The sequence below is a fragment of the Temnothorax americanus genome, unplaced genomic scaffold (assembly GCF_048541705.1).
Source record: "Temnothorax americanus isolate GAGA-0224 unplaced genomic scaffold, ASM4854170v1 Scaffold18, whole genome shotgun sequence".
In the NCBI taxonomy this organism is placed as follows: Eukaryota; Metazoa; Arthropoda; class Insecta; order Hymenoptera; family Formicidae; genus Temnothorax; species Temnothorax americanus.
In genome coordinates this window covers 2,567,233-2,593,239 of record NW_027509318.1, presented here as the reverse complement: position 1 = coordinate 2,593,239, position 26,007 = coordinate 2,567,233, and the positions used below count along the sequence as shown (strand labels likewise).

General features: G+C 40.4%; 2 protein-coding genes across 9 annotated transcripts in view; one reads left to right on the top strand and one right to left on the bottom strand.

Moving 5' to 3' along the window:
* The window catches only part of LOC143896326 (agrin), a 459,794-nt gene that overhangs the window by 354,905 nt on the left and 78,882 nt on the right, over window positions 1–26,007 (top strand). The window lies entirely within an intron of this gene.
* On the bottom strand, window positions 143–18,462 carry LOC143896329 (ornithine decarboxylase 2-like). The gene is made up of 9 exons (XM_077404128.1): window positions 18,368–18,462; window positions 2,572–2,809; window positions 1,875–2,100; window positions 1,698–1,774; window positions 1,452–1,624; window positions 1,073–1,373; window positions 581–820; window positions 284–492; window positions 143–183 (listed from the first exon to the last, which is right to left on the bottom strand). Exons 3-9 carry the CDS (start codon window positions 2,056–2,058, stop codon window positions 150–152), a joined length of 1,218 nt encoding a protein of 405 aa, XP_077260254.1. The 5' UTR covers window positions 2,059–2,100; window positions 2,572–2,809; window positions 18,368–18,462; the 3' UTR covers window positions 143–149.

The window sequence follows — 26,007 nt, the reverse complement described above, 5'->3', positions numbered from 1 at the left end:
TGGTTTTCGTTTACTTGCGAAAGGAATCTGAACTGAATTTTTAAATATTTTTTCTAAGGTTGAGAGATAGGTTAGATTAAGGATTTATTCATTAAATTACTCTCATTAAATTATATTGTTTAATGGAATTTTGAAAATAAAACAGGCTCCTACATCGAGTCAATTTGCGCTTTAAAGTCGTCCCTGAAAACATTAACAATGTAATTTATACAAGCTACTAGTATCGTATAAAAGAACAATAGTGATGATATAAACTCTGTATATCTCATTTTATTTTTAATACCATTGACTTTTCCTAATAATTGGAATCACAATTGGGATTGGGTACCCGTTGAACGTACAGGATATGGATAGTGTATAAGCACCCATATCTTTCCATATTAACCAATCACCTATTTGAAGCTCAGGCAACATCACATTCTTGATAATTAAATCATATGAGTTGGCGGTCGGTCCCCATATGTTTGATAGGAATTTCTCTTCGCTTATTCGCTACGACGATAGATTAATAATTGCTTCTTATTAATTATGAATCCCTTTTGTACATGCGGGAATATAAGAAAACGAAATATAAGATTACCTCGAAAAGTAATTGTGGTACTCTAGCTTGCAAGCCTAACAGTTCTTCTATGAAGGAATGGTATACTCCACAGTTCATGTAATACATTCTCATCATTACTCCGTCTCTCGAAATGATTTTTTTGGAATGTAAGTACGAGGCTAAAGTGAAGCTGGAACTTACGTAGTACCTTCCCGGTTCGCTGATAATCCTTATGCTAGGATCGAGATCCTGTATCGCATCATTGATAATGTTGACGAACTGCGAAAATTACCATAAATATATATTAACGAAAAAGAAATATGCGCATAAAGATGTCGCAAAACTTTATTTAGAGCGTTACAAGCCCATTTAAAATCGATTTTTTATTATTAGAAACTTGGAAAACCTCATTTTGTTTGCTATTTTTATGTCTGTATAATAGTGCTTTCATGCCTAACGTTTTAATCTAACTTTTAATACTTTTATGATGGTTATCGGATAGTAACTATAGGTATGCGCATGTTTATATACCTTGTCAACGTCCGTTTCACTCTCGCCCGGGAATCCACCGCCGATGTCGATCAACTGCACCTTGTCGCACCCGATTGCTTTGGAGACGGTAACTAATTGTTTGCACAACGCGATCCCTCTGGCGTAAGCCTCGAACTCCTCGCACGGGCTACCGACATGGAAACTAAAGCCGTGTAAATTCAAACCGAGATCTTTCGTGAGCTGTATCAAGCACACGGTTTCCTCGTTCGGTTCGGAACCGAATTTGTGTCCCAATGGTATTGGCGTTTTTTTCGAGTCGCAACGTATACGTATGACCACCCTGTCGCACGGAGATATTCGGTAAAGTAAATTGATGAAATCAGGTTGCCAATGTATCCCATTGTATTGCTCTACTCACTTAGCTTCAGGGAAGATGTACTTGATCTTGTACAGCTCGTTTTCACTATCAACCGTCATTTGCTTGACGTTCATTCTCTTAGCATATTCTATATGAGACGGATGCTTAGTAGGGAGCGCGAAAATAATTTGGTCGCCGTGTACTCCGTGTTGCATTACTTGTTCTATTTCTTTCTGTTGAGGAGAGAGAGCACAATTATTTTTAAATATTTTTGTTAAGTGGTTAAAGAAAGATTTGAAAATTTACTTTAGATGCGCAATCGAAACATGCATTTAAAGCTGCCAGAACTTTAATCACCGTTGGATCCGGGTTAACTTTAATTGCTAGGGTTGAAAATAAAATTGATAGTATTAAAAATTCATGTCGTAATAAGAGAGAGAGAGAGTGCGTTATTGAGAATATAAAAATAAAGAATCCCGATACCAAAGTGTGGGATAACTCTGGGTAACTTGGCGATCCATTCCTGATGTCTCTGTATGACATTACCAATGTCCGCGATATAAAAAGCGTTTTCTTGGCATTCTGTACTAGTTATTGTTTTTATGATGTCCATATCATTCTTTGTATCTTCAAAGATTTTTATTTCGTCAAACGTAAATCGTGCCATGTTAAAACGTGCGTATTAGAATGAAATCTTCAATATATAAACCTGAAAATATTAAAGAATTTATTGCTTATTTTGACAGAACACAAATTATATTTTAATAATTGATAAAGCGACACGTGCGCGCTGCAATAAGTATTTATACGTTCTTTCAATTTTAAAATTTGAATATAAATTTTGATTTTGAAGACAAAATCTTATAGAATGTTTTTTAAATACTGTCCAATATTTTAGTTAATTTTATGAAGAAAAGTGTGTGTGTGTATGTGAACAGTGAACATCTCAAAGCCCTTGTTTCAAAGTTGCAAGATGTTAAAAATTCTATAAAATTATTGTTTTTCCGTGAGAAATAATTCTCGAAAAAGTGTTTTTTTTTATTTCGAAGTGCTTAAACATATCACCATAGTTTAATACATCATTTTTTTAAAGTTTGAATATTTAGCTCTATCTGAAATAAATAGAAAAATTGTAACAATAAAATTATAATAAGCGTATAAATATAAAAAGTTGACTTACTGTATTTTATAAATTGCAGCGTTTCTAGTTGGACAGAATTATCAAAAATGTGTAGTATACCATATATACATGCGGAGCAAAATTCAAAACGCGAAATAATCCACACGTTGCAAGCAAGATATACTGTATGAAATTGTATACGACTAATAGAATTTTACGAAACAACTACGTTAAGACAGACAAAAGTAAATTTTACAGCCTGTTTTACGTTTCTTTCTCCTGGAAGGTTCTGTTCTACCTGCAATTGCAATAAGTACCATTTCTGTAATAATCGCAATAATTACCGGAGAATAAATAGCGCTACTCTACGGACAAACTAATTATACGTGTCTCATGATAGATAATAACCGAGGATTTTTAAAATGCCAAGGTGTTGCGACGTTTTTCGTTCATGGAAGCCTTGTTACGCTAATGGCTACGACGCAACGAAGGAAAAACTATCGTATCCTTAGAAGATAAAAAAAATTTGCTGTTGTATAAGGAATAACTCGATAATTTGTGCCATTCACACGCTCTGGAAGAATATTATGTTCAACTAATTTATTACTATCGCACTCCTAAAGTCCAATCTAATTGTGATACTTTATTTCTAAAATAAAAAAAAAGAAATTTCTAAATTAATAGTCTTTCATAATTAAAAGCAGAAATTAGAAAGAAGTTATCGTATTAATCGGGACTGTTTGTGCAACGGCTCTTATGTGAAACACGATTAATTAGCTACACTTGGAGGAAGATTTTTTCGGCGTGATGGAGTTAAGTGGGATAGAATGCCGAATGCGCGGTCGCGTGTTGAAGCGCGGCAATTTACGGGACGTCCATTCTCGGGCGGCGAAATGCAATATGTTTGCAGTCGACGAGAACATAAATTTATGATTTACGGGGACAAAGGAATATAAGCGAGCTCGTGCGCACGCGCGCGCGGGCGTGTTACGGCCACGCGAAAATGTACGCGCGAGCGTTCGCGGATTTACGGGGCGACGCACGTTTATGATTCGCGAAACACCTGTTCATGGTCTATAACGGAAAATGTATTTATAGCCTAGTCGAGCCGTCATAAATCTGTTTTACGTAAGAGGTCTCGCGCCAGGGTTGAATTAAGCGAAAGGGTAACCGGAATTACTCCCTCCTACGGTCGGCTGATTAGATTACTTTAGATTAGACTGCATTAATATTAAAAATTATTATCGTATATAACAATTATTAATTGTTATATATACGATAAAATTGCAATACCAGAGAATCATTAATTATATCATTTAGTCGACTCGAATGCGAAGAGAAACGTACATCAGAAACATTTGATAACAAAATCAAATCGTTTCTTCTTCGGCAACTCGATTCTTACACACGTAATTTTCTGAATTAATTAACATTCCGAAAATGTAATAATTTAAGTAGATTAAAAGCTTAAAAGAAGACTAATAATGCTTGCAATCCTTTGCATATAAGTTTCCAATTCAAATACATTCATAATAGTTTATTTAACAGAGGAACAGAGGAAAAGCGCGTGTCAAATAATTATGCTAATTTCGGCTCGAATAACGCACTTGTAAAATTTCCCAGATCCCGGATGCTGTACCGTTTTGCGGAGCAGCGTTGCACAACTTTGGAGGCGCGTGTTCGCGATGTACTCGTTATACGATCTATCGAACAAAGTACCTCCGTAGACGTCGCGGCGAGTTTATGATTTAGGGTGGGTTTTACGGGCCGCGAAGAAATATATGTGTAATTTCTGTGTATGATCCCGCTCCGTGTGTTGAGAGACTTACGACATAATGCTGGGCGCGTTCGTACGTGTGACAGATAGAATGATCCTCCGATACTGTTTTTTTATCGCAGATAAAACGGCCGCAACGTCCGTCGCGCGACGCGACGACGCAACAAATTTTGTATTTGTCTCGCGCGTTTATGTTTGCAATATAAATAAACTGCAACGGGGCGGATAAAGGAGGAAGAGGAGGAGAGGAGGGGAAAGCACGCGGCACAGAAGCTGCGTTATATTTTATTCTCGGCGGCACAGATTTCGCGTTATCTTTCAAAATTATATTAAATAAAATTTATTGTTTACAGTTTGTAAAAATAACTGAATTTATGACACGGCGGCGTGTGACACGCCTATTTCCTCGTGAATAATGGAGAACGAGAAAATTTTTCCCGAGTTCGTTATTCTTCATGCCTTCCCGTTTCACGCTTTTAAGCGAGCGTAATTTGGTTTACACGGTATATAAATTTTGCGTTTATTTGCCACTTGTAACACGGAGGACGTAAATTTACGAATATACATTTACGTGGTGGACGCGTCCAATATAAATTCGAGGACCGTCTACAACGGCAATCATATACCGAATTGCTCCGTGCAGTTTCAATATTCCGCGACAATCACCGTTTCTGGTGCCCCGGACTTTCTTTCTTGTCGTATCCCGCCGCTTTTCGTGCTCGTAAATTACCGTCTCACGTCGGTGAGGCGACTAATCATGTTCGCCGAACGGGCGGACTGAGGGAGGGACGTCCTCGCGCCCGCGTGCAAGTCTCGTGCGGAAATTCTGCGAAGGATGTCCGCGTGGCGGAGAGAGTTGCGGCGAGTGAATTCCCTTCACGCCGCAACAACTTCTCGCAAATGGGGGCGGCCCCGCTGTTTTGACGTTTATAAATAATTTTCTCCTGGCACGACCGCCGCTACGTTTCGCGGCGAAACGTGAAGACGGGAGCGCGAGAGGGGGTCGGGGTGGAGGTCGAGAGGGTGAGCAGGGGTGAGGGGGTCTAACCTCGAAAACTTCACCGCACTACCCACGGGATCGGATTTGCAGCTGGAAAAGCGCGCCAAGGTGGTGCGAGCAACTTGAAGAACTTTCCTCGCGCGGTCGCGGCGCGCGATCGAGTATGAGGGTAGTCGTTCCGGGGGCTGGGGGGCAGGAGGGTCCCGGAAGATGGGCGGACCGAGCAATTTTGTTGTTTCGCGAAGTTACAACGGCGCCCAACGTCGCGTGGCGTTTCTTCGGACGGACTCGGTCGAGTGAAATGTAAAATAGAAAATTGCTCATGCGAGAACAATCCCTCCTCCTTCTCTTCCCTCTCTCCTTTTTCTTCCCTCCTTCTTCTTTCTTCAAGTGTTTGGAGATTCAGACAGGGCCGACAGGGCGACGCTCAGACAGGGAGAGATATTGCCTTCAGGGATTGTTCCGGGCCGTCTCGATATTTTTGTTTCTTTTCTTCGCGTTTGTTCGAGATTGTGCGATTAAAAGATTATAAGATGGCCTGGGTTAGCTCTTTTTTAAATCAAGATAAAGAAAAGTGGTAGAGAATATTGTCATTATATAGTTTATTCTGCCATTGATTACTTTCTAAACCTGAATCAGTGAATAATACTGTGAATCAGTGACTATTCACTGATTCAGATTTAGAGAGTACATTTTTGCACCGATCCACTTGCAAGACGCAACTGCACTTTGCTTTAAATGGAATACACTTTTTTAGCATATAATAGATTCTACTCATTATTATGCGTATAAAAGTATTGAAGTAAGCTAATTGGAAGATCAATACTTTTTGATAAAAATGTATAATATAATAGTATATATTATTACATAAATGTAACGATAAATGCTTGTGTATAAATTTAGAATAAAATATAATTGTTTTGAATATTGATTGCATATATAGGATTAATCTTGGTGCATTAGCGTAAAATAGTTGGCGGAAAATGGGTTTCAACAACTAATTCTAACTTTGATAGTAATGCGAACCATCTTCCGTTGCGTTCAATTTTCCCACATTTTTGCGATCGGTTTCTAAATGAATTTCCCCGTCTTGATAACGATAGACACGCTTTGCTGCTCAATTCCCGAGGGAACATTTAGCTTGTTTGACCAACGCTATATTCAAATCATCCGATCGATCGCACCGCAAATAGAAACGTTCCGTTCAAGTCAGACAGACACGGTTAGGAAATTCCGTTGACTCTCGGAGAATCGATAAGTCGTAATTCAATTACCGACGTCGATACCACTGCCATATTTATAGCGCAATAATTTAATATGACGTCTGCATACATCCGTTAAATTATTAATTAAATTCGCGAGATAAATTTCGTTAAGCTTATACGAATCTGGAAACCCTCATTTACATTGCACAATTACAACCCATGCCCCTGTAATATGATGTTGATTGAATCATTTCTTTATCTGCGTTATAATTAAAGCCTTCTATTAGGAAATATACACAAGTCAATAATCGATACAAATCAAGGTGTAAAAAACGGTGGTTTTGCTCAATAAAGCCCACAATTTCACTTTACTCGGTTAATATACCAATCGAACCTGATTGGTCTACGTACGTACATCGATAAATCTAATCTAGTGAATTCAATCGCTATAATCTGCAATCTCGATGTTTATTGAGTCTGTCATCATATTCGTCATCCCCTTTTCTTTTACTTTCTTTGAAATACGAATATACATACATTTGTTTGGTTTCAAAAATAAGGGAACGCTACTGGAAATCACGCGGTCCGAACGTATGTATTACCTTTTAACACCTCGCGTTAATTATGTCTCGCCGTCTAATTGCACACTCCTACGGGAGTGTAATACAGAGGGTTGGAAACAACATCGCGCGGTAATTAATAGCTGGACAGAATTGGTGGGGGCAATCGAAAATCATTTTGCCTCGCAATTACGACGAAGGTTTCGCCATTCCGGACGAAGGCATTAACGAAATCGAGAGCACCGGCCTCATCGTCCAGCGCCCGTAAAATGTTTACGTTACGTACGTCTCTAATTTACGAAAATCGATACCTATGCTTTGCGCAATTGGCCATGTGCAATTTCCGCGTGCAATGTTTTTATTGCGCGCACGGCCGCGCGATGAACCGATACTTCTCGGCTTTAGTTTCCCCGATTTAATTAACTCGCGTGCGGTCCTTAATTTTGACACACAAATGCGCGCGCGTGCGAATTAACTGAAAATCCGTAGATTATCTTTTTATTAAGTTAGTAGTAATGATTAAACCGCGAATTCCGGAATGTTGCTCGTCTAGACAGATTATTAATTTTGCGACTCGCCTTTTTTTCTCTGCGTCCCGTTTGTGTTTCAATACTCAATTCGCGGGGTACAATATTTTATACCGTGTTCGTATTTTTCTAAATGTATTTTATAAATTATTCCATTTTAATAATATTCTCGTTATTATTTTAAAATTTTAGTTACATCTACATTACGACGCAATTTGGTTCGGATTTTCTTTCTTTCGCCGTTTATTTCACGCCCTTAAAAAAATTATAAAATAATTGTTTTACAAACAGGATAAGTTTTCACTCGAGCCGCAGTTTCCTTTAATTTCAGACGAGGCGCGAAGGGTTAAACATCACGCGCAACTGTAAGATTAATTGCTATTTTCGCGCCTTTTTTACCTTCCCCTTTCCACGCCCTTTTGCGTCTATCAATCTGCTCTTTTCACACATTTCACTTTTGAACTTCCTACCGTTCCCGGGGTGCAATCACCGGATCCCGAGGGATTCCGAGAAAGGCGGCGACGGGTTAATAGCGATTCCCGTTCGGTCGGCCGGTTGCCTTTTTCTCACTGCCCCTTTCTTATCGTCCCGCCATTATAATCCGCCGGCTTATAACTTTCCTGCGCGAGGGCCAGGCCGACGTTAAGGTGGCGGCTTTTTTTTCGGACGTCGCCGTCCACGAGAGAGCGGCGCGCGGCTGCACCGGCGCCCGCGAAGAATGAGGAATGAATCTTCGGACGAATGCAAGGGCGGAATCCTCACGGAGGGATTTTAACGGAGAATATCCCGTCCGGAGGGATTTTTAACGAGTTCGCGATAACGCTCGTCGACGAGAGATTCGGGGTGCCGTTCTTTTCCCTACTTTTTCGCCTCCAGCCCTTTTCCGCTCGCGGAATAAAAAGCGTTGCTTCTCTCTCTCATTCCGATTCCCGTGGATTATCTCGCAATTCGTGAAATCCTGTCCTTCTCGTATCATGCGCATGATTTTTGCGCATTACATTCGGGATAACGATCAATGAAATCGCGTGACCTGCAAGTGCCTGATACAACATCTAAATTTACCTGGAGCTTTTGGCAGGTTTTTTATTTTAATCTTCACCGAGAATTATGCTTTCGTTCACTTTGAGCGGGCTTAGCTTCGCGTTCGGGCCGTCAGCTACTGGATTAATTATTATTGAGGATTGATAATGTGAAAATCTTTTCGTAACAATTGCATACTGCAAAACGACATATACTCGTATAAAACACAGCATACAAAATTCAGTAGAAATTTTTCTAAGAGCTTAACACGCAAAATCTAAATAATTATTACCCAAGAAATAGCTCTTCTACTTATTATTTTATTGCGTGACAAAGAAAGCACCGTGTAAATCTGTGACCTGTGATTACGTCGCGCGCGGCGATAAATTAGTCGGTCCTCGCTCTAAGCCTTTATTATGGTTATAGTGGTTTTATTTGAAATTGAATTATACTTCGCGAGTCTCGCCAGTCGTTTATGTCTACCGAAATTGGGAGAGAGAAAGAGGTCTTGCCATTTCGCGAAACGATGACAATATAAAATCAAAGTGGGATAGGGTGTTTCCTGCGGTGCCTTATTCGCGTCTTATCTTTTACGAATTCGCGAATGAAAGGAAAAACGGGGACGGGGAAAGTCGGCGGGGTCTTTATTTCTTCCTTTCCGCGAAGCGAACCTCTTCTTCCTTTCGTCTTTATGGTGAATAAACGCGTCGTAACTCCAGTAGTGTAATGATCGCTCGGTGAAAACGGTTCACCGGGTCGAAAAAGCGAATAAACGAGTAGAAGGCGGGACGGAGGGAATCGTTGTAAAAGAGGGGAATGAAGTTTTACATGAGTTTCTTGTGTCTGAGTCCTATTAATCAGATACAGATATAAACTGTAAAATAAACGGGCGGATAGATAAAGGAAATACGTTACGTTTCTTCGAAACGTTGAGCTTACTTTCGCGAATGAAGAAGGTAAAGTCTGACATAAATCTTCCCGGCGTCTTTGTGCTAAATTCGAGGACTTCTCGCGCGAAGCTGAAAAAAGTTGAGATTTATTCAACATTGACGTTTAAAGGCCCAGTTACGAAAACGCGCGAGGTACATAGAAAATGATTATTAAATTACAAGTTTGCAAGGTTATCCTTAGCGAGAATGAAATTCTGAAATAGTCCGATGTAATATATTCTCGTTATACACCAACCGCTTCTCCGAATATTAACTGATTGGATCATTGCACGCGAACTCTTTCGATACTCTGTACCGCGCGTAATAAAGCGAAATCGAAATCTTTTATAGATACTCTCATCAATCGGGACGGTCGTACTAAAATTGAACGAGATACCGGCTTCCAGGTTCGATCATAAATTCGGATATCAGCATTTCTCCCAACGTCCAGCCCGACGGTGTATAATCTCGGATAGATAACTCGCTAACGAATCGCGCGCTATAAACTTCCGATAAAGGTTCAACGCGTTTTGTTAATAAAGTAGAAAAAAGCCACTTCTCTATCCAAATAATCGTTATACAGTATTTTTCGCAGTATATATGAAAATTCTCTCTTCTCCATTGTTGCTCTATTATTTAGTATATATATATAATTAATAATTATTTTCCATTTTTAAATACAAAACTTTACTTAAAAATGTGTAACGTCGATAAATATCATATCTCTCTCTTTATTTGATTGTTGTTGTATAAGTCATATCGCGAGCACTGCGGTATATCGAACGTATATAACTATCCTGCGTTGAATTACAAGACACATCAAACAAGCGAAGGTGATGATAGCAGATCGAGCTTGATTGAAGAAGTTTCGACTTTGCGATAGCGGTTTGGGGGACGAGCGATCGTTCGGGTCGGGATTCGAAAATGTGGAGAGAAACGAAGTCGGAGGGGAAGGTACCCTTTTTTCCGAAGGGTAACGGCGTGCCGAATCGCAGTTTATTTCAATTATTTAAATCCGCGCCCGTCGGGGGGTTCCACCCTTCTGCCGTCTCCATTTCCTTCCGTCCCTCCCCCCCCCCCCATTCGAGATTGGTTTAATTCAGTTCGACGCGCGGTAAGGGAGCGCCACGGAATTCCGTCTACGTGATCAGCCTTCCGCTTCGCCGATCACCCGCATCCCACCCGCCATCCGCGCCGCGCGGAACCGATTTTCCGCAGGATAGTGCGGATATTCCGTGGGTACGGTCGATGTACACCAACCATCGAACATCCTCCTCCTCCTCTTCTCTTTCTCCTTCTCCTCCTGCTTTCGTCCTGTTTTCGGCCATCTCGTCCGTTTTCACGACCCTCCAAACGTGGATAACGTGGCTATCGTGGGACACCTCTATACCTTCCGTTCGCTCTACGCGCCCCGGCTCTATCCCTCCATATAGTCGCTCTTTCCCCTGCGCGTCCCACTCACTCTTCGAATTCGTGTCCCTCTCTACCGCCGTATTCGCGCGGGCTTTTCACCGTGACGATGGGGTTTTCCGGCACAACGTTCACGAATTCGCATGCTCACCAGCGCGCCGCAAAATCGAAATTCTTGTCTTTCCGAGCGCAGTCGTCGTGTGTGTTTGAAAACCCGCGTTTTGGGCGTAGTGGGAACAGGGGATGGGGGCGCCCGTCGAGGCGGATAAGCTGAAACGTCGGCTTTGACCGACCAAATCGGACATTATTCGCGACGGGCGTCGAGCGTTCGAATTTTCGCTGTCGACGACGTGAAGGTTTTCCCGATGTCCGCGTAATTCCTCAGCAGACGATTCGTGTCACCCTTGAATTAATCGGCGCGAACGGCGAGACGAATATTGCTTACTTTCGGAGCGACTCGAAATTTTGTCTAATATTTTATAAGGACAGTTTATTTGTAGAATAATAGAGTAATATAAAAAAAATCGTACGAAAAATAAAGTTAAAACGATATTTTTTGCGAAAAACGCGACGAGAAACGAATTGAATATGACAAGCCCGAAAAATACGCAATCAATACGCTAAAGCTAAAAAAAAAAAAAAAAAAAAAAAGAGGAAAAAGGTGAAAAACAAGTGAAAAATTCAACCCCGGTCGACTCGATATAACTTGATCCGAGCCGAATCTGAAGTTACAAGTATCGCGTACACGTTTTTCTCTATTTTAATTCTCGGTCGGTGCGCGGCGGTGTTTGCGTGTTCGTTCGGTGGCTCCGAGCAAATATTTGATTGTAAATATAGCCGAGAGCCGGGAACAACCGTGTTTCAGCGTTACTGGGGAGCGTTCTTTACCGTGCGATGCCACGCGTGTAAGATACACAAAACCAGATGCTGGACGCTGATTTCCCGTCGTCGTGCTAGAAGGATTTCCACAGAGGTTGTCGCTCGCGCCGTCGCGCGTCGTGTGATTAAAGAAGGGAGCGTTCGCACCCTCGCGGCGAGCGTAATCTCAGATCGATGTTACTTCGGACGGCTTCGTGTTCGAAGCGGCGTCGATTATTGTGCTCCACCTCGTGCCTTCAGAGTGTACGTGAGCGACATACCTATTACGCTGATCCAAGAAGTCGTCGGGGAGTCACGCGATTTACGGCAGGAACAACGTTGAATTAGCCCGCGAATATATCGTAGCATGCCGCTCACGCCGTTTTAGGGATCCCTCGATCGACCGCGTGTATGTTGCGCGGTTTTTGAAGGATGATTGAGATACCTGACTACCAAAGAGCCGATACTTTTATTTTTTTTCTTTATTTTGGAATTTCTTCGAAGACAGAAAAATAAACCGTAAATCTTCCAGTGCGCGCGCGAAAATTTTGAAACTTAAAAGGGCACGTGGGTTGTAAATTACACACATTATTTTATGCTAAAAATATTAAACCAATTAATATTTTTTGTCTTCTGCTTAATATTATTTATTGTTACACATAGATTAAAACTTTAATTTTAATGTTTCTTCGATAATAATCGGTCCTGAATTGAAATGAGTCCAGAACACTCATTTTTTACAAACTGTTGTGGGGTAAAATATACCCCACGCCCTGGAAGATTAATGAAGCGTTTATATCGAATTTTGTTTTAGATCGCCGTTGATGTTAATCTTCAGAATATTTCAGATATCATTCCGGAGATTAATTAAATTGGATTTAATAAATCCAATTCGAAACAAAGTTTTTCGCGAAAGAAATAATTAAGTAAAAAAAGAGCAAAAAGATATTATACTTGATACCATGTATGCGATAGGTGCAGCGTAAATTTAACTTTTGGACATGAGAGAATTAAGTTCGTTGTCTTTTTTCGGAGAAAGTGCGACGCAAGGTTAACAAGATGAGAAACATGATACCAACCGCGAAGAGATGGGTGGAAGCGGTTAATTTAGCGGCAACTAAGGTTTGCGCAGGCATGCACCGCCTGCAGTGGTTGCCAAGCTGTCGCTGGAACGCGAATGGTGTCCGTCGCACACACCCCGATCACGTTGTACCATTCTCAACTCCCAGCCAGCATCTCGACAAGTTCTGAACTCGCGGCTTAACAGCCGGGAGTTTTATACCCCGAAACGTAAAACGTACTACCGGCAGAGAAAGAGGTTGGGGGAGGGAAGTTCCGTTTGCCAGCGCCAAGTTCTGTCTTTGTTAGCTTGTTCTCTTCTAAGCCAGGAGTGTACGTTAAGCCTGTTTAATGACGGGGGACCGGGAGAGACAGGATATTCATGCGGGAAACGTGGTGCGTTTTCGCAAGAGAGGGATCTTCATTATTTCGCGGACCGGGCCGCGCCCAGGGCGTACGCAAAGAGGAGATTAGATTGACATGTAGACTGTGTATGTGCTTGCGACTCGCGTTCTGCGTCTTACGTAGATAGGCCTTTACGTCTCCCCGACGTTTTCCCAAAACGTGATCGGCAGCTGGCGTAACCTGCGCTCGGTGCGCTATTAACGGCGCTACACGACTGTTCCTCTGATTTATCGTCCAACTTTCTTCGACAACAATAGTCGCTCACACGCACACGTGCGCGCCGCCCGATGTGTCCAAGAAACTTAAAAGTATCAATCCTCTCGGTCGTTACGATTTCTCCGGTGTTCATAACTGTTTCCTCTACTCCTCTATTCCTTTGTTTTTTTTTTTCCCCTCAACTTTATTTCACGTTTCGCCATAACGATCAACTGTTAAATTCCGGTATATCGAGAATCTCGCGACAGGTCGAGAGGGTAAAACGCGAGCGCGTTTCGGAATTTTGAACACGGCGGATAAACGTGCCAAATATTCCCGCGTACGAATTGATGCTCACGACAACGGATCGATAAATAATCAATCGGCGACTATCATCGGCCGGGCGAATCGGCCGAATCGGTCGCGTCAAAAACGCGGAACGACAGCGGGATGGCTGGTCGATGGCGACAGCTGCCAACAACGCGTGCAGTTTTACGTATCGCGTGAACATATAGCGGCCCGACCGGGCGCGGAGCGCGGCGCGGCGTAATATATATTGCAATGTTTTTCGTCATATAAAAAATACACGGACATTGTCCGGCGCTATGCGGCAATCTGCGAGAGCGTCAAATCCATCATCGGCCGTCCGCCGCGAATATTACGCATGACGTACTAACGAATATCAAAGGAACGGTTTCATAGCGCCGCCGCGCCGTGCCCTACGACAAATGTTATCAGACGCACGCTTGACGTTGATTAATGCGTGAGGAGTGCCGCGATCGAGGGAGACGAAAATTTTTCGATCGGTGAACTAAATCTTTCGAAACGAGTGCGCCCATCAACAAATAACTTTCGGCTCAAGCTATCGAAGCATCGAATACTGTTCTTTCGCTCGAATCCACGTGAAAAGAAGATACATACATATACCTTCCTGTAATTACTCAACGGTGAAAAAAATATTATTTTAGGAGGATCGTTTAGAAAAGGTCGTGAAAAAAAAAAAACGGAGATTTGTTTTATCTCGATCCAGAAATAAGAACCAGGATTTACAAGTTAAAACTCGGGCCGATCTTTCCTTCTTCTTTTCATACGCTTTTTAAGCCACCCGGAAAGTGCGCGGGTCAACCGAGTGCCCTTGTGCCACTGTAAAATTCAAATTCCACGAGCCATTCCCACCGGGGGAGAAAGAGACGCAGGGGGTCGAGACGACGCGACGTCGCCTGTACACGTCCGAGTGCAGGAAATCCGCCACTCCGCCGACTATGGGTGTTTCCGGAACGTGCGTCGACTTCTTCTTCGGGTTTAATTCACGGTCTACGTCAACGAGTTGCGACCCGCTCTCCGTATCGCATAGGCCGGACATGCTAGTCCGTTATACATATATACGCTCGGTCTAAATGATAAACATGTACTCCGATAATGCAATATGCGCGAGTAAATTATTCGTCGAACGGATCTTCAAGCGGTAAATTTTTCAACTGCTATTTTCTGCTCGCTAATATTCTTTTCCTTGAAGCGTGAACAGTTAAAGTTTGCAAAAAGCAGATCTACTATCATGATTTGATTATCGTTTTATCGCTATATTAATTCACTTGTTTTATTACAGTTCTTTTATATAATCCTTACATTTCTATGCGCTTATAATACAAAGAGAATAATTTTTTATGCGATCTTTATTTCTTATTATTACTTTACGCGCGATATTATAATAATATAGACGGCTTAAATTTTAATTTATTGTTTAATATTACAATGATTTTTGAATTATTTGTTTAAAATTTTCTTAGTTTTTAATTTAGAAATTAGATGCTTTTGATTTTTAATTTTGTAGTTACGCTTCTTCCAATTTTCTATTTTGCAATCAATTTTTCTTCCCAATTACATGTTGATAGTTTCGTATGTACAAGCTCGTCATTTTCTCCTATTTTCCTCCAAACTATTCTATATAGCAGAGGATGGCTATATTCCGCCCTATTTGACCCCTCGTTTTCTCCCCTTAGAAACCATTGCAAAGAACGACTGGCCCCAGGCTAAGCGCCATTTTAAAGCGAGTCGGCCGGCCAGTTAGCTGGTAAATACGTGAATGCAGCATGAGCTTAGGAATCTCCCGCGTCCGTTCATCCTTTATGAAAATGACGGTTATACACTAACGAATATAATGGAATGACCTGCGGAAGTGAAAATACGTTTTATTGTCGGAGCTACGTGCGCGGAGTTTTATTGTAAAACTCGATAACAAAGCTTAAGAGAATAGGAATGTTATTGAACAAACTGAAAGACAGAGAGAGAGAGAGAGAGAGAGAGAGAGAGAGAGAGAGAGAGAGAGAGAGAGAGAGAGGGAGAGAGGGAGAGGGAGAGAGCGCGAGCACGGGAAAGTTTTATAATGATGATGGAAATAGCATTCTAATTTTCATGGTTGAGAGCAAAAGGTAGGGAAAAGTAGCTTGAAATAAAAAATTTAAGGTAGTCACGTTGATTATACTGTTCTACGTAATTTTTCGTTTCTTTCCTGCCTTCCCGCGCGCTATTCCTTCTCTATTAATATCCGTGGATATTAATAGAGAACCATGACGAGGTCGCTTATTTATTAAAATAACTTTTATCAAGATTTATTGGAAATCAAATAAATTTTATCTATTGTTTATATAACCATTTCCTATTTATACATGTATTCTGTATATTGGCACACTTCGTACACTCCGTTCCGAGGATTTTCGAGCGCTAATGTTGTATCCCACTTTTGCGCGGTACCATATTCGTGCGGGTCCTAAAGTCCATCGGAGCCACCTTACTCCTCCAGCAAATTTTCAGCATAGCGGTCGGGCAGAGCGGGAACTAATCCGAAAAGTTTTGCGGCTAAAGTTGGCCGGGACCCCGTCGTTTCCGGTCCGATGGCACGCCGTGGGCCATTGGCCCGCGCCGCGTTCATGAACAATGAGCCCCGTGACATTTCGAGCCACGGCTCTTTACTTCCGGTTTTACGAAGCTCTCCGTGCTCTCCGGAGGGCAATTGTCGTCGGAAAAATCGAAGGACACCCGCCGTATTTGCGGCTGTGCCGTAAATCACTCTCTATTTGGACCCGCTTGATCCTTCCATATACATCACGATTATAGAATTGTTCTTACGGGTCATATGATTAGTATTTACAAAGAGTCTGTATAATTTATTTCGGTAGATGAGTTTGCGTAAAATTTTCCCCTTTGGGAATTTTTAACGTGACAGAAACGAGACATAATAACGGCTATAGCTTAACGCGGGTTTCACATTACGATAATGCACCCGTATATCATAATCCACGAACCGCGTATTATGCAAAACGAAATGAATACGTCGAACTCTCGCAGCCGTCTGTCACGGGAATTTAATATCAAGTAAGGTGTCCTCCCAATTGTAACTTGCCCGTGGATCGTCGAGGAAAAGAACGAAAAGCGCGAGAAGATCGCGGAAACAAACTCTTTGGCGGAGAATTTGCAATTCACCGAGCATAAGGAGGCAAGAGAGTAGGAGACCTCGAATGGAGCGGCGGGCAAAGTTCGAAGGACTGGCATTGCGCAGCTGACGTTACCAGATATTAAAAATGATTCTCGTCGCACTCGATTTTCGTACTCAATTATGCGGCGCACAACGACGCGCGATTTAATCACACTCTCTTTGCGTAATTAATGTCACGAGATAAGAAGAAGTTAAGAGAGTATCGATTTTTGATTCGTATAAAGAGTAAAGATAATACCAGCATTTCAGAAAGGGAGAACAATGGATGAATTTAAAATTCTCGAGGGTTTTTTTCCAAGAAAGGCGAACAAAGCCCGAACGTGATTCAGAAAATATTGATCTCAGATAAAAGAACGAAATACAACCGAATCCTTCGCGGCTCGGGATCGCGTGTACTAGCGCCGGACGTGTCGGCCAACAACGTACCGTTGCCATTATCGAGATCATTATCGACATTAAGCGTTAGCAACACGTGGCATTATTACCGGAGTTTTGCTGTGTAACGCAATATAATCGCTGTAACGTAAGCTGTGTGCGGGGAAAAAAGTATAGCGCGAGTGTATGAGTATGCAAAACATGAAGGACGCGTTCCTTTCTCGTAATGTTCGTATACTTGAGACCTTAAACCACAAGAAAATGCATGTTATTTCGCGCGCACGTAGTCCATTCCCCTCTCCCTCTGCCCACCTTTGTGTTTCCAACGACAAGCTGCATGCAGCGTCGGTCATATACACGAGGAATATTTTACAAAAGAAAAGAATATTTAGTGTGAATATTTTAAAATGTAAAAAAAAGAGACACGCGTGAATGCTCAATTTGAAACTACGCTTTAATAATATTATTAATAATATTATACTGCAGACCTTTTAATAATATTATTTATAATGTGATTAGTGTAATGGCATACCTATACGTTTGTCGTTAGAAGACAAATTTTATTCCATACAAATAAAATTGTCAAAAAATTATAAATTTATAGGCAACATATACATTTTTTATTGCAATTATTATAAGTATTTATTAGTTTATACTCACTCTTTAAAATGTAATAACTGGATATGTTCGCGGAGCTTGTGGATGTTTATATTAATGAGGATACGGAATGTCGCCGAGAAAATATTCCTTTCAAGATCTACCGATGGCGCGGAAATTGTTTTGACACCTGAGTGATGATCGATGTGACGTGAATGGTATATTTAAGTTTTTAAGTTTATTGAAGAATATTTTAGCGAAGTGACAATGAAACCAGACCGAAGAGAAACTTAACTCGTTTAGTGCGAAGATAAATTTATACATCAAGAGACAAGCGGGAAAACACATTGAACGTAATTACATCTATAGCGTTCGAAACACACACGCACACACAAAGTATACGATGTTATAAGTATCGCTAATTTTATATTCTGTATACTCAACACCTTCAAATATCCGTTAAGTATTCCTCGGTTTAAAACGTCACGTAGAAATGTTGAGATGTTCTCTGCCTAGCACGAAATATCTGCACTTGTCTTGTTGTCTTATCTTTATTAATACGACTACGATGCGATACAATATCGCCGGCGTTATCATCGTCGTTATCGTCATCGCTTATCATTAGGCCTGTTCGTTTTAGCTGAAATTTTTGCACAGTTCATCTTTTCTCTTTTTCTCTCCAACGTGTTAAGAAAAGGAGGAAAGACGAACCGTGCAAGAAGTTCATTTAAAACGAACAGGTCTATTATGTTCACGCGGCACTCAATTAATTTACGTATACCAATCGGCCGATTTTTCTCTCCTCTCTATGTACATCGAAACTCTTTTGCGCCGGCGCACTTCGAAATTAAAAGGACGCTGCGCGAGGCAAACCTCAGGTATCACGTTACTCGCATGAATATGTATGCCACAGTATGAATGTACATACATATAAGTGAAGCCCCGCGTGTCTTTGCCGCGTTACGTATTCACGAATTTATAATTTGCGACGGGACATTGTCGCTGGACGCGCTGGTCGGTTCTTCGGTAGCGATACTTAAGCGTCGTACTTTACCTCGTACACTTTACCTCGTACACTTTGTCTCGAGCACTAAATATCCAGGTAGCACATACACGTTTCAGAAACGTTTTATAACCGATTACTAGAAATGTATGTCTATTTGAAAAACGTTTGTGTGATGGAACGTTTCTTTTCCGATAAGATAACGTTTAAAAAACTATTATAGAAACGTTTTGTTTTAATGATAAAAACATTTTAGATAAAGACATTTAAAATTTCTGAACGTGTTTGACGGTAGGACAAAATTAATTTAAGTAAATAAGTGGATGTACATGGATAAAATGATTTATTTTGTACAATAATTAGTGCAATATAAATTTAAATGTTTCAAAATTGAAAGGAAAAATTTAACAAATAGGTATTTTTGTTAACTGTAGAAACGTAAAAAATACGTTTTTTAAATTATGGTTTTAAAAACATTTTTGTTCAAACGTTTCTTAATGGTTCTTCACGGTTATGAAACTATGTATACGTTCAAAAAACGTATATGAAACTAATACTACTTGGGTATGTTTACCATCGATGTTTCTCTACTTTAGAATAATAATAACAATAACGTAATACGCGTGTACCTAAGTTTGTAGAAAGTGTGGGCAACTCTGCGAACTTTCAAAGATAGCTTGTTATATGTATATATTTAGAAAATGATTTCCCATTAAACTCTTTTCTCATTCTCAAGTTATGAAGTTATTTGCACATTTAAATGATATTATGAGATAAGCGATCTTTAAAAAAGAAGCTCAAATGATATATATAAACTAAACATCGACAATCATTTTCAATTAAAATATCGGTAAAAAACCGTTATTTTCACTTTATAAAACTTGCGCGTTTCGAGATATATATATATATATATATATATATATATATATATTATATATATATATATATTTTTTTTTTTTTGAATGTGATTTATATCATAATTGTGATAGTGACTGTAATACAGATTATAATACGTAATTGTGATATAGATATTTAAAAACTCTTCTCACAACGCTAAGATAAATATTACTCTGATGACTTAAATTATTAAATATATGAGTACTTCAATTATAATAAAATACAACTTTATTTTCTTTTCATTTTCATTATACTTACGTCGATCGTCCAGTATTGCCGTCACATATACTCTTAAGAGCATCAATTACTCTTAAAAGTAATTGATAATTTTGTGTATTAATATCGTTAAAAGCATAATAACTTAAGTTATTATCCTTTTGACGATATTAATGCACAAAATTATTAATTTTGGAAATGATAAGCGTATCGCGTTATCTACAGTTATATCGCACAAAATGTAAATGTGTCGTGACGTGTATCTAGAGGAACATGCCGTAAGTTAAGAATATATAGGAAATAGATAGCGCGAGGTAATAGGATGAGGGCTCGGAAGGGAGAGCATCTAGAGAGACCGGGCAGAATGTAAACGATCATCAAGACCTATAGGTTCATGTAGACATGTAGAATATGCGAATAAAGTTATTATTGAAAAGTATCTTCTTATCGCGCCGTTTTTGAGATATCGCCACGTTATTATAGTAAAAGTTTTATACATGCCAACATGTCTGATGCAATGAGAATAATGACAATCCGACAACTTAAGATAATGGCTATGCGTTCCGATATTTACTGTCAGCAACTGTCAGTATTGAAAATTTATAGTATACGTGACGTAAAATATAAAAAAAATATAGTTTTAGTATTGATAATGAATAACGGAATGCAGCTTGTATATTTTATGAAAAAGCAATTTTCTTTTTTTTTCCAATTTATGTCTATTATTATATTGACAAATGAGTTCGCTATTAAAAAAAAAAACTGCAATATGACTTTTAGAAAATGCAATAATGCATATGTTTTAAATAAAATACAATATATTCATATTTGCGAGCCCCAACTCAAACAACAGCTGTGACCGTGGCTTTTGTCAGATACAATTTGGTTAACGAAATGTGAAACCAAAAAGTGAAAAAGCTACAGAAAAATCGATTGTCGCGCGTGTCTACGCGTCCGCATGGATACATAAATCGACTGGCAAACGTCCAAACGTTTCGTCAGAAATCGTCGCACGCATTTGCGCGTGTCAAATGCTATTTACAACACACGTTGCTCGTTGAACGTGACGAAATTAGTGTACATGTAGCGACAATCGACTCAACGGATATAAATTTCGCCTGGCGCAAAATGTCGCGGAGTATTACGAATGACAATCGCGGCGATTTTAGCATATATACATGCACATACGCTCGCGCGCGCGTGAGCCAACCCTTAATTGATATTATATCACGTGTGTTACATCGCGACAGATTATCATTTATTCGATCACTAAAGTTTGTAAAAAAAAATTATACATCGCATTTCAACGGAGAGACTTATGACAAATATGAAAGGGCCATGTCGAATATTCTGTATTTTTAATATGTGCAGCGATACGCGTTAAATATCAGATAGCACAAATAATTTCGTGTCCGATAACGCTCCGCTTGAACTTTCGTGCAAATCCCCATAAACATATTTTCGACCGTATTTTGCGCTTTTCAAATCAGCGAGCATTTCGCAATACTGTTTGCGCGCAAATAATATATTTTGCATGTTCCCGACAACGTCTGCCTCGGAACGGGAAAATATTTTTCCGGGGAATTCCATCCTTACAGAAATATATATATATAAGAGTCGGTTTATCTCCCGTTTGCAAAATGAGGGAAATAAATGAGAAATTTTCTCGCGTATTAAGGTATCTGGTTGCTTCGGGAATTAGAGTGATATCGGGGTTTACCTTGTAGATGTAGATGGATACGCGGTTCATACGCAAATATATCGATCGGCGAACGGACATCTCTCGCTTATATCGGATGTAGTGATACGGGGTACGCAATTCCGTGGTATCGTAAATATTGATACGCGTTCGAAAAAGAATATTCGATTTACATGAGGAGTCCATTTATTCCGCCGTACTGGCGTATAACATCCCGCGTCTATGCATGTACGACCACGGCGTGGTCTAATGGCCAATTTGAATAAATACGATATTAATCCCCTCCCCCTCCCCATCGGACCAGCGGACGTCGACGCCGTGTAACCGGTCCCAACGCGGTCACTCGAATCAAGAAGAGAAAAGAAAAATTGCTGACACAAGCCATTAGCGTTCGCATCGAATCGCTTGCACGCTGCGATATATCAACAGGGCAACGCACAGGGGGAGGGGCTTGTCGAGAGGGCAGGAGGGCGCGAAAACGCGCGCGATGTCGATTACACGTGAATTTCAATTGTACGAATCTCGTCGTCAAAAAACATTTTGCGCACATCGCAGATTTCCATATTTTAGGTAGTTAGTAGCAGAGGGGCGTTTCTTTCGACATTTCATATGCGAGTGGGGCACGCGGACAGAAACATTTGCGTCTGACATTGTGCATCTGCGTGCTCTTTCTCTCGTTATTTTTTAATATCTAGCTGATTTAAATAGCAAGATTAGCAACGAAATTAATTTCATTTAAAACATAACCAGAATTGTGAACCAAAATATCTAATATGAAATATTGTGATAAGCCCAGTTCTCCGAGATCGATTCGCAAAAGAACACGCACTTCAAAGATCAGTCATTTTTATTCTAGAACATTTTATTTATTTATTTTATTGTATTTTTTTTATTATTTTTTTATTCCAGGTTCTAGAGAATTGCACTTATGCGTCTAACAAATGTGAGAGGCAACGAGTTTTTTTCATTTCATAGATTAGCCATTTTTATTTTAAAAAACATTTTATTCATTTCTTATTACACTGAAAAAAAAATACTTAAAAATTTATTTGTATAGAATATTTTGTGAAATATATAAACCTTGTATTCCATAAATAAATTTTTAAGTAGTTTTTTTTCAGTGAATCTTTTTCTTCTAGAAGAGTGCAATTTCTATGTACGAAATCTAACAAAACTGAGAGACGACGCGGTTTTTTTTCCTTCCACACGCGACATGATTAAGCTCCGACGAGAGTGAGACGTTGAGTGTTTAACTCGCGGACATATTGACGGCATGAGCGCGTACAACATGCGGAGGAGCGGGTAATTAAATCCAGCCGGGGCCATCCTCTTACATATATAAGCTACCAGACAGCGCAAATATAGATACGGGTCGCATATGTCCGGCAAATAGAATCGCGCGCGCGCGCTGCTGCTGCTGATGCTGCTGCAGGATGTTCAATCGAACAGAACGCACTCAATGTCCCGAAAGGCTATCTGTCTCGACATACCCAGCACCGGCCGACCGGCTGCTACCCTCCCTCGTGTGCACGCGCGCAAAGCAGCGCGGCGCATCGTTGCGTAATGCAGTGGCGGGCGCGCGATGAGAGGCCATATTAAACCGGTAATGGTGCCATTCAGTCGCGCGATAACGCGCCCCGTTGTTATCTCGCCAGTTATCGCTTCCGCGACCCGCCGCCGACCTGTGTCTGCGCGCGCGGACATTTCTTTCCCTGGCGCCGGCCACGGTATTGTTTCATTGTTTCCCCACATTGCTCCGTATCGCACGGCGAGAGATTCAAGAGAGAGAAAGAGAAAGAGACGTGTTATCCTGCGGAACTCGCACACGTAAAAGAAATTTGATTCGTTCTTTAAACAAAATCTCCCTCCTTTATGAAATCCTCAAAATCTGTATAAGACGAGAAAAATTATCAAAAGTATACGGACGATTATATTGGTACTTAGAATATACTTAATATTATTTAGAATAGAATTAAATAAATATAGCTCTTAATTACGTCGTTAAATTTTATGCTGTATAAAGGTTCGTATAATGAAGCCTATAATGAAATGTAACTTTACAATTAAGCAGGGTAAACTGGAATAGATAAATTGTAAGAATGCTTCCGTTGCTCGTTGCGGAACACTTTAAAATTTTGCCACGTTGCTAAAGAAACGTAAATATTACAACAGCGTGAAACTGTTGAAGTTTCGATTCGACTAATAATGAACAAATTTGTTACGATGATAAATGGCTCGCTGTCCGCCGCACTAAGCATCAAGCTTAGAGCCATCATATGAAGTGACATTAAGTGATATAACAGCGTGAGTGCAGAAGTGAAGGAGCATGTGTATCATGCTGTTAATCGCTGTTAGGGTAATTAACTACAACTTGAGAGTAATGTCCTACGTTCTGCTGAAGCCAAACTATCCTCTCATAGAATGTACCTTTGGTATATCTATAAATATAATAAATCATCTGAAATTTATTACAAAATTAGAAAAGAAATATGCTCTTTTTTTTCTCAATTCTTATCAAATTTTTTTAAATATCTAAAAATTCTTGGTTTTTATATAGCAACGTTCACCGTGTTTACCTCGAAAATTGCAGCCAGAAATTTATTTCCGTCAGCATAATTAGTGCCATTTACCTTCACGACGAGTCGCATTGCTTACGCCCGCAGGATTTTTTCCACTCACCCCTGCCAAGGGTGGAGGAACGCGAAAACGGTTTCACATCACGATCGTACCCGTCTTCCATCCCCGCCCCGCTTGCTGAGCAAGGATCTAACCGGCATACTTCGTAACGTTCGCGGAAAAGCGAATGCGGCGGGGCAGGATGCGATCCAGGATGCACTTCCGACGGCACTGATTCCGCCAGCAAACCAATACCCCCCGTCCCTCATCCCTTCGGCCTGCAATCCTTGCTTGCTACACAGGAACGGAGCTCGCGATCAAATGTCGATGCTGGGGTTTCCCTCCAACCGTTCCCTTGCAATTCCCCACCTCTGCTTTTGCTTCTTCCTGCGAGCCGCATCCGACGTACATGCATTAAGATCATTTGTACATCGCGCAAATGTGATTTCAATTATGCTCGATAATGGAGACGTATCCGTTTGATTTAATTGAAATTTCCGATATTTAAAATGTTTTACTGTCAAACGTACATCAAGACCATCCGGTTTCAATATACATTTCGCTGAACGCTCGACTGATATTTTTTGATATATTTTCCAATACTCTTGTATTTGTATATTTTTAATTTTTTTATATATTTTCCAATACTCTTATATTTATATACCCTTAATATTTTTTGTTATTATAAACAATTGATTTTGGACGGAATAAGATAGAATGCGAGTTTGAAGCGAGCATCAAATAATACTTACTAGCGCCCCGTTTCCTCCGCAGAATTTCCCCGATATATCGCGAACAGCAAATTACATTTTCCGATCAGCCCGCACGATCGCGTGTTCGTACCTTCGCCGAAATACGCTTGCACAGGTTCTCGGACGTGTGCGCGGCCGATCGGCCGTGTCATCGAATTGACCATGCGGCGGAATATACGCGAATAAATCTGCGCCGTCGGCCGAGCCACGCAGGATATCCAGGAGACTTCCGTTATTCTGCTTCCGGCCGCGTGCCATTACAGCCTTCTCGTAGAACGTAAACGGTCTATTTTGGTTAATCAGACCGATACCGCTCGACTGGTGACCGCGTTTCTGAAACCAGGTACGAGAAACGAGGATAATTCAACGAAATTTGGTTAACCAAGCCATTTGTACTGATCGTACAAACGCGCATAAATTACAAGAGATATGAAAGAAGTAGACAATGCCATTTATTCTCTGGTATAGGAACATTTTTCAAAGAGACAAGAAAGTACAAAAGTAGAAAAATAAGGAAATATAATATATAATAAATTGAATGGGATGAATATAAACGCGCATAATATACTTGTTTCACATATTTCATATTTCATTTTACTTAACGTTATTAACGTATCTTTGGCTTTCTAATGGAAAAATGGATGTAAAAAAATATATCGTATTACGAAACACGTACGATGGTACGTTTTTCCAGCCACGTATATATCAAAAGAGTATTACAAGACCTAGACCTAACAACGCCAACGTAATTTATGAAAGGCCACCGTGATATTTTTCTGCATTTGCATTACGTACACGCTCATCCCTCCTCGTAGAACGTGATATAAGGCAGTACGCTAGGATTTGCTGTCCGCGACAGCACATTCCGCTTGTCCCTTCCTTCCGAGATTTTAAGTTCGGGCT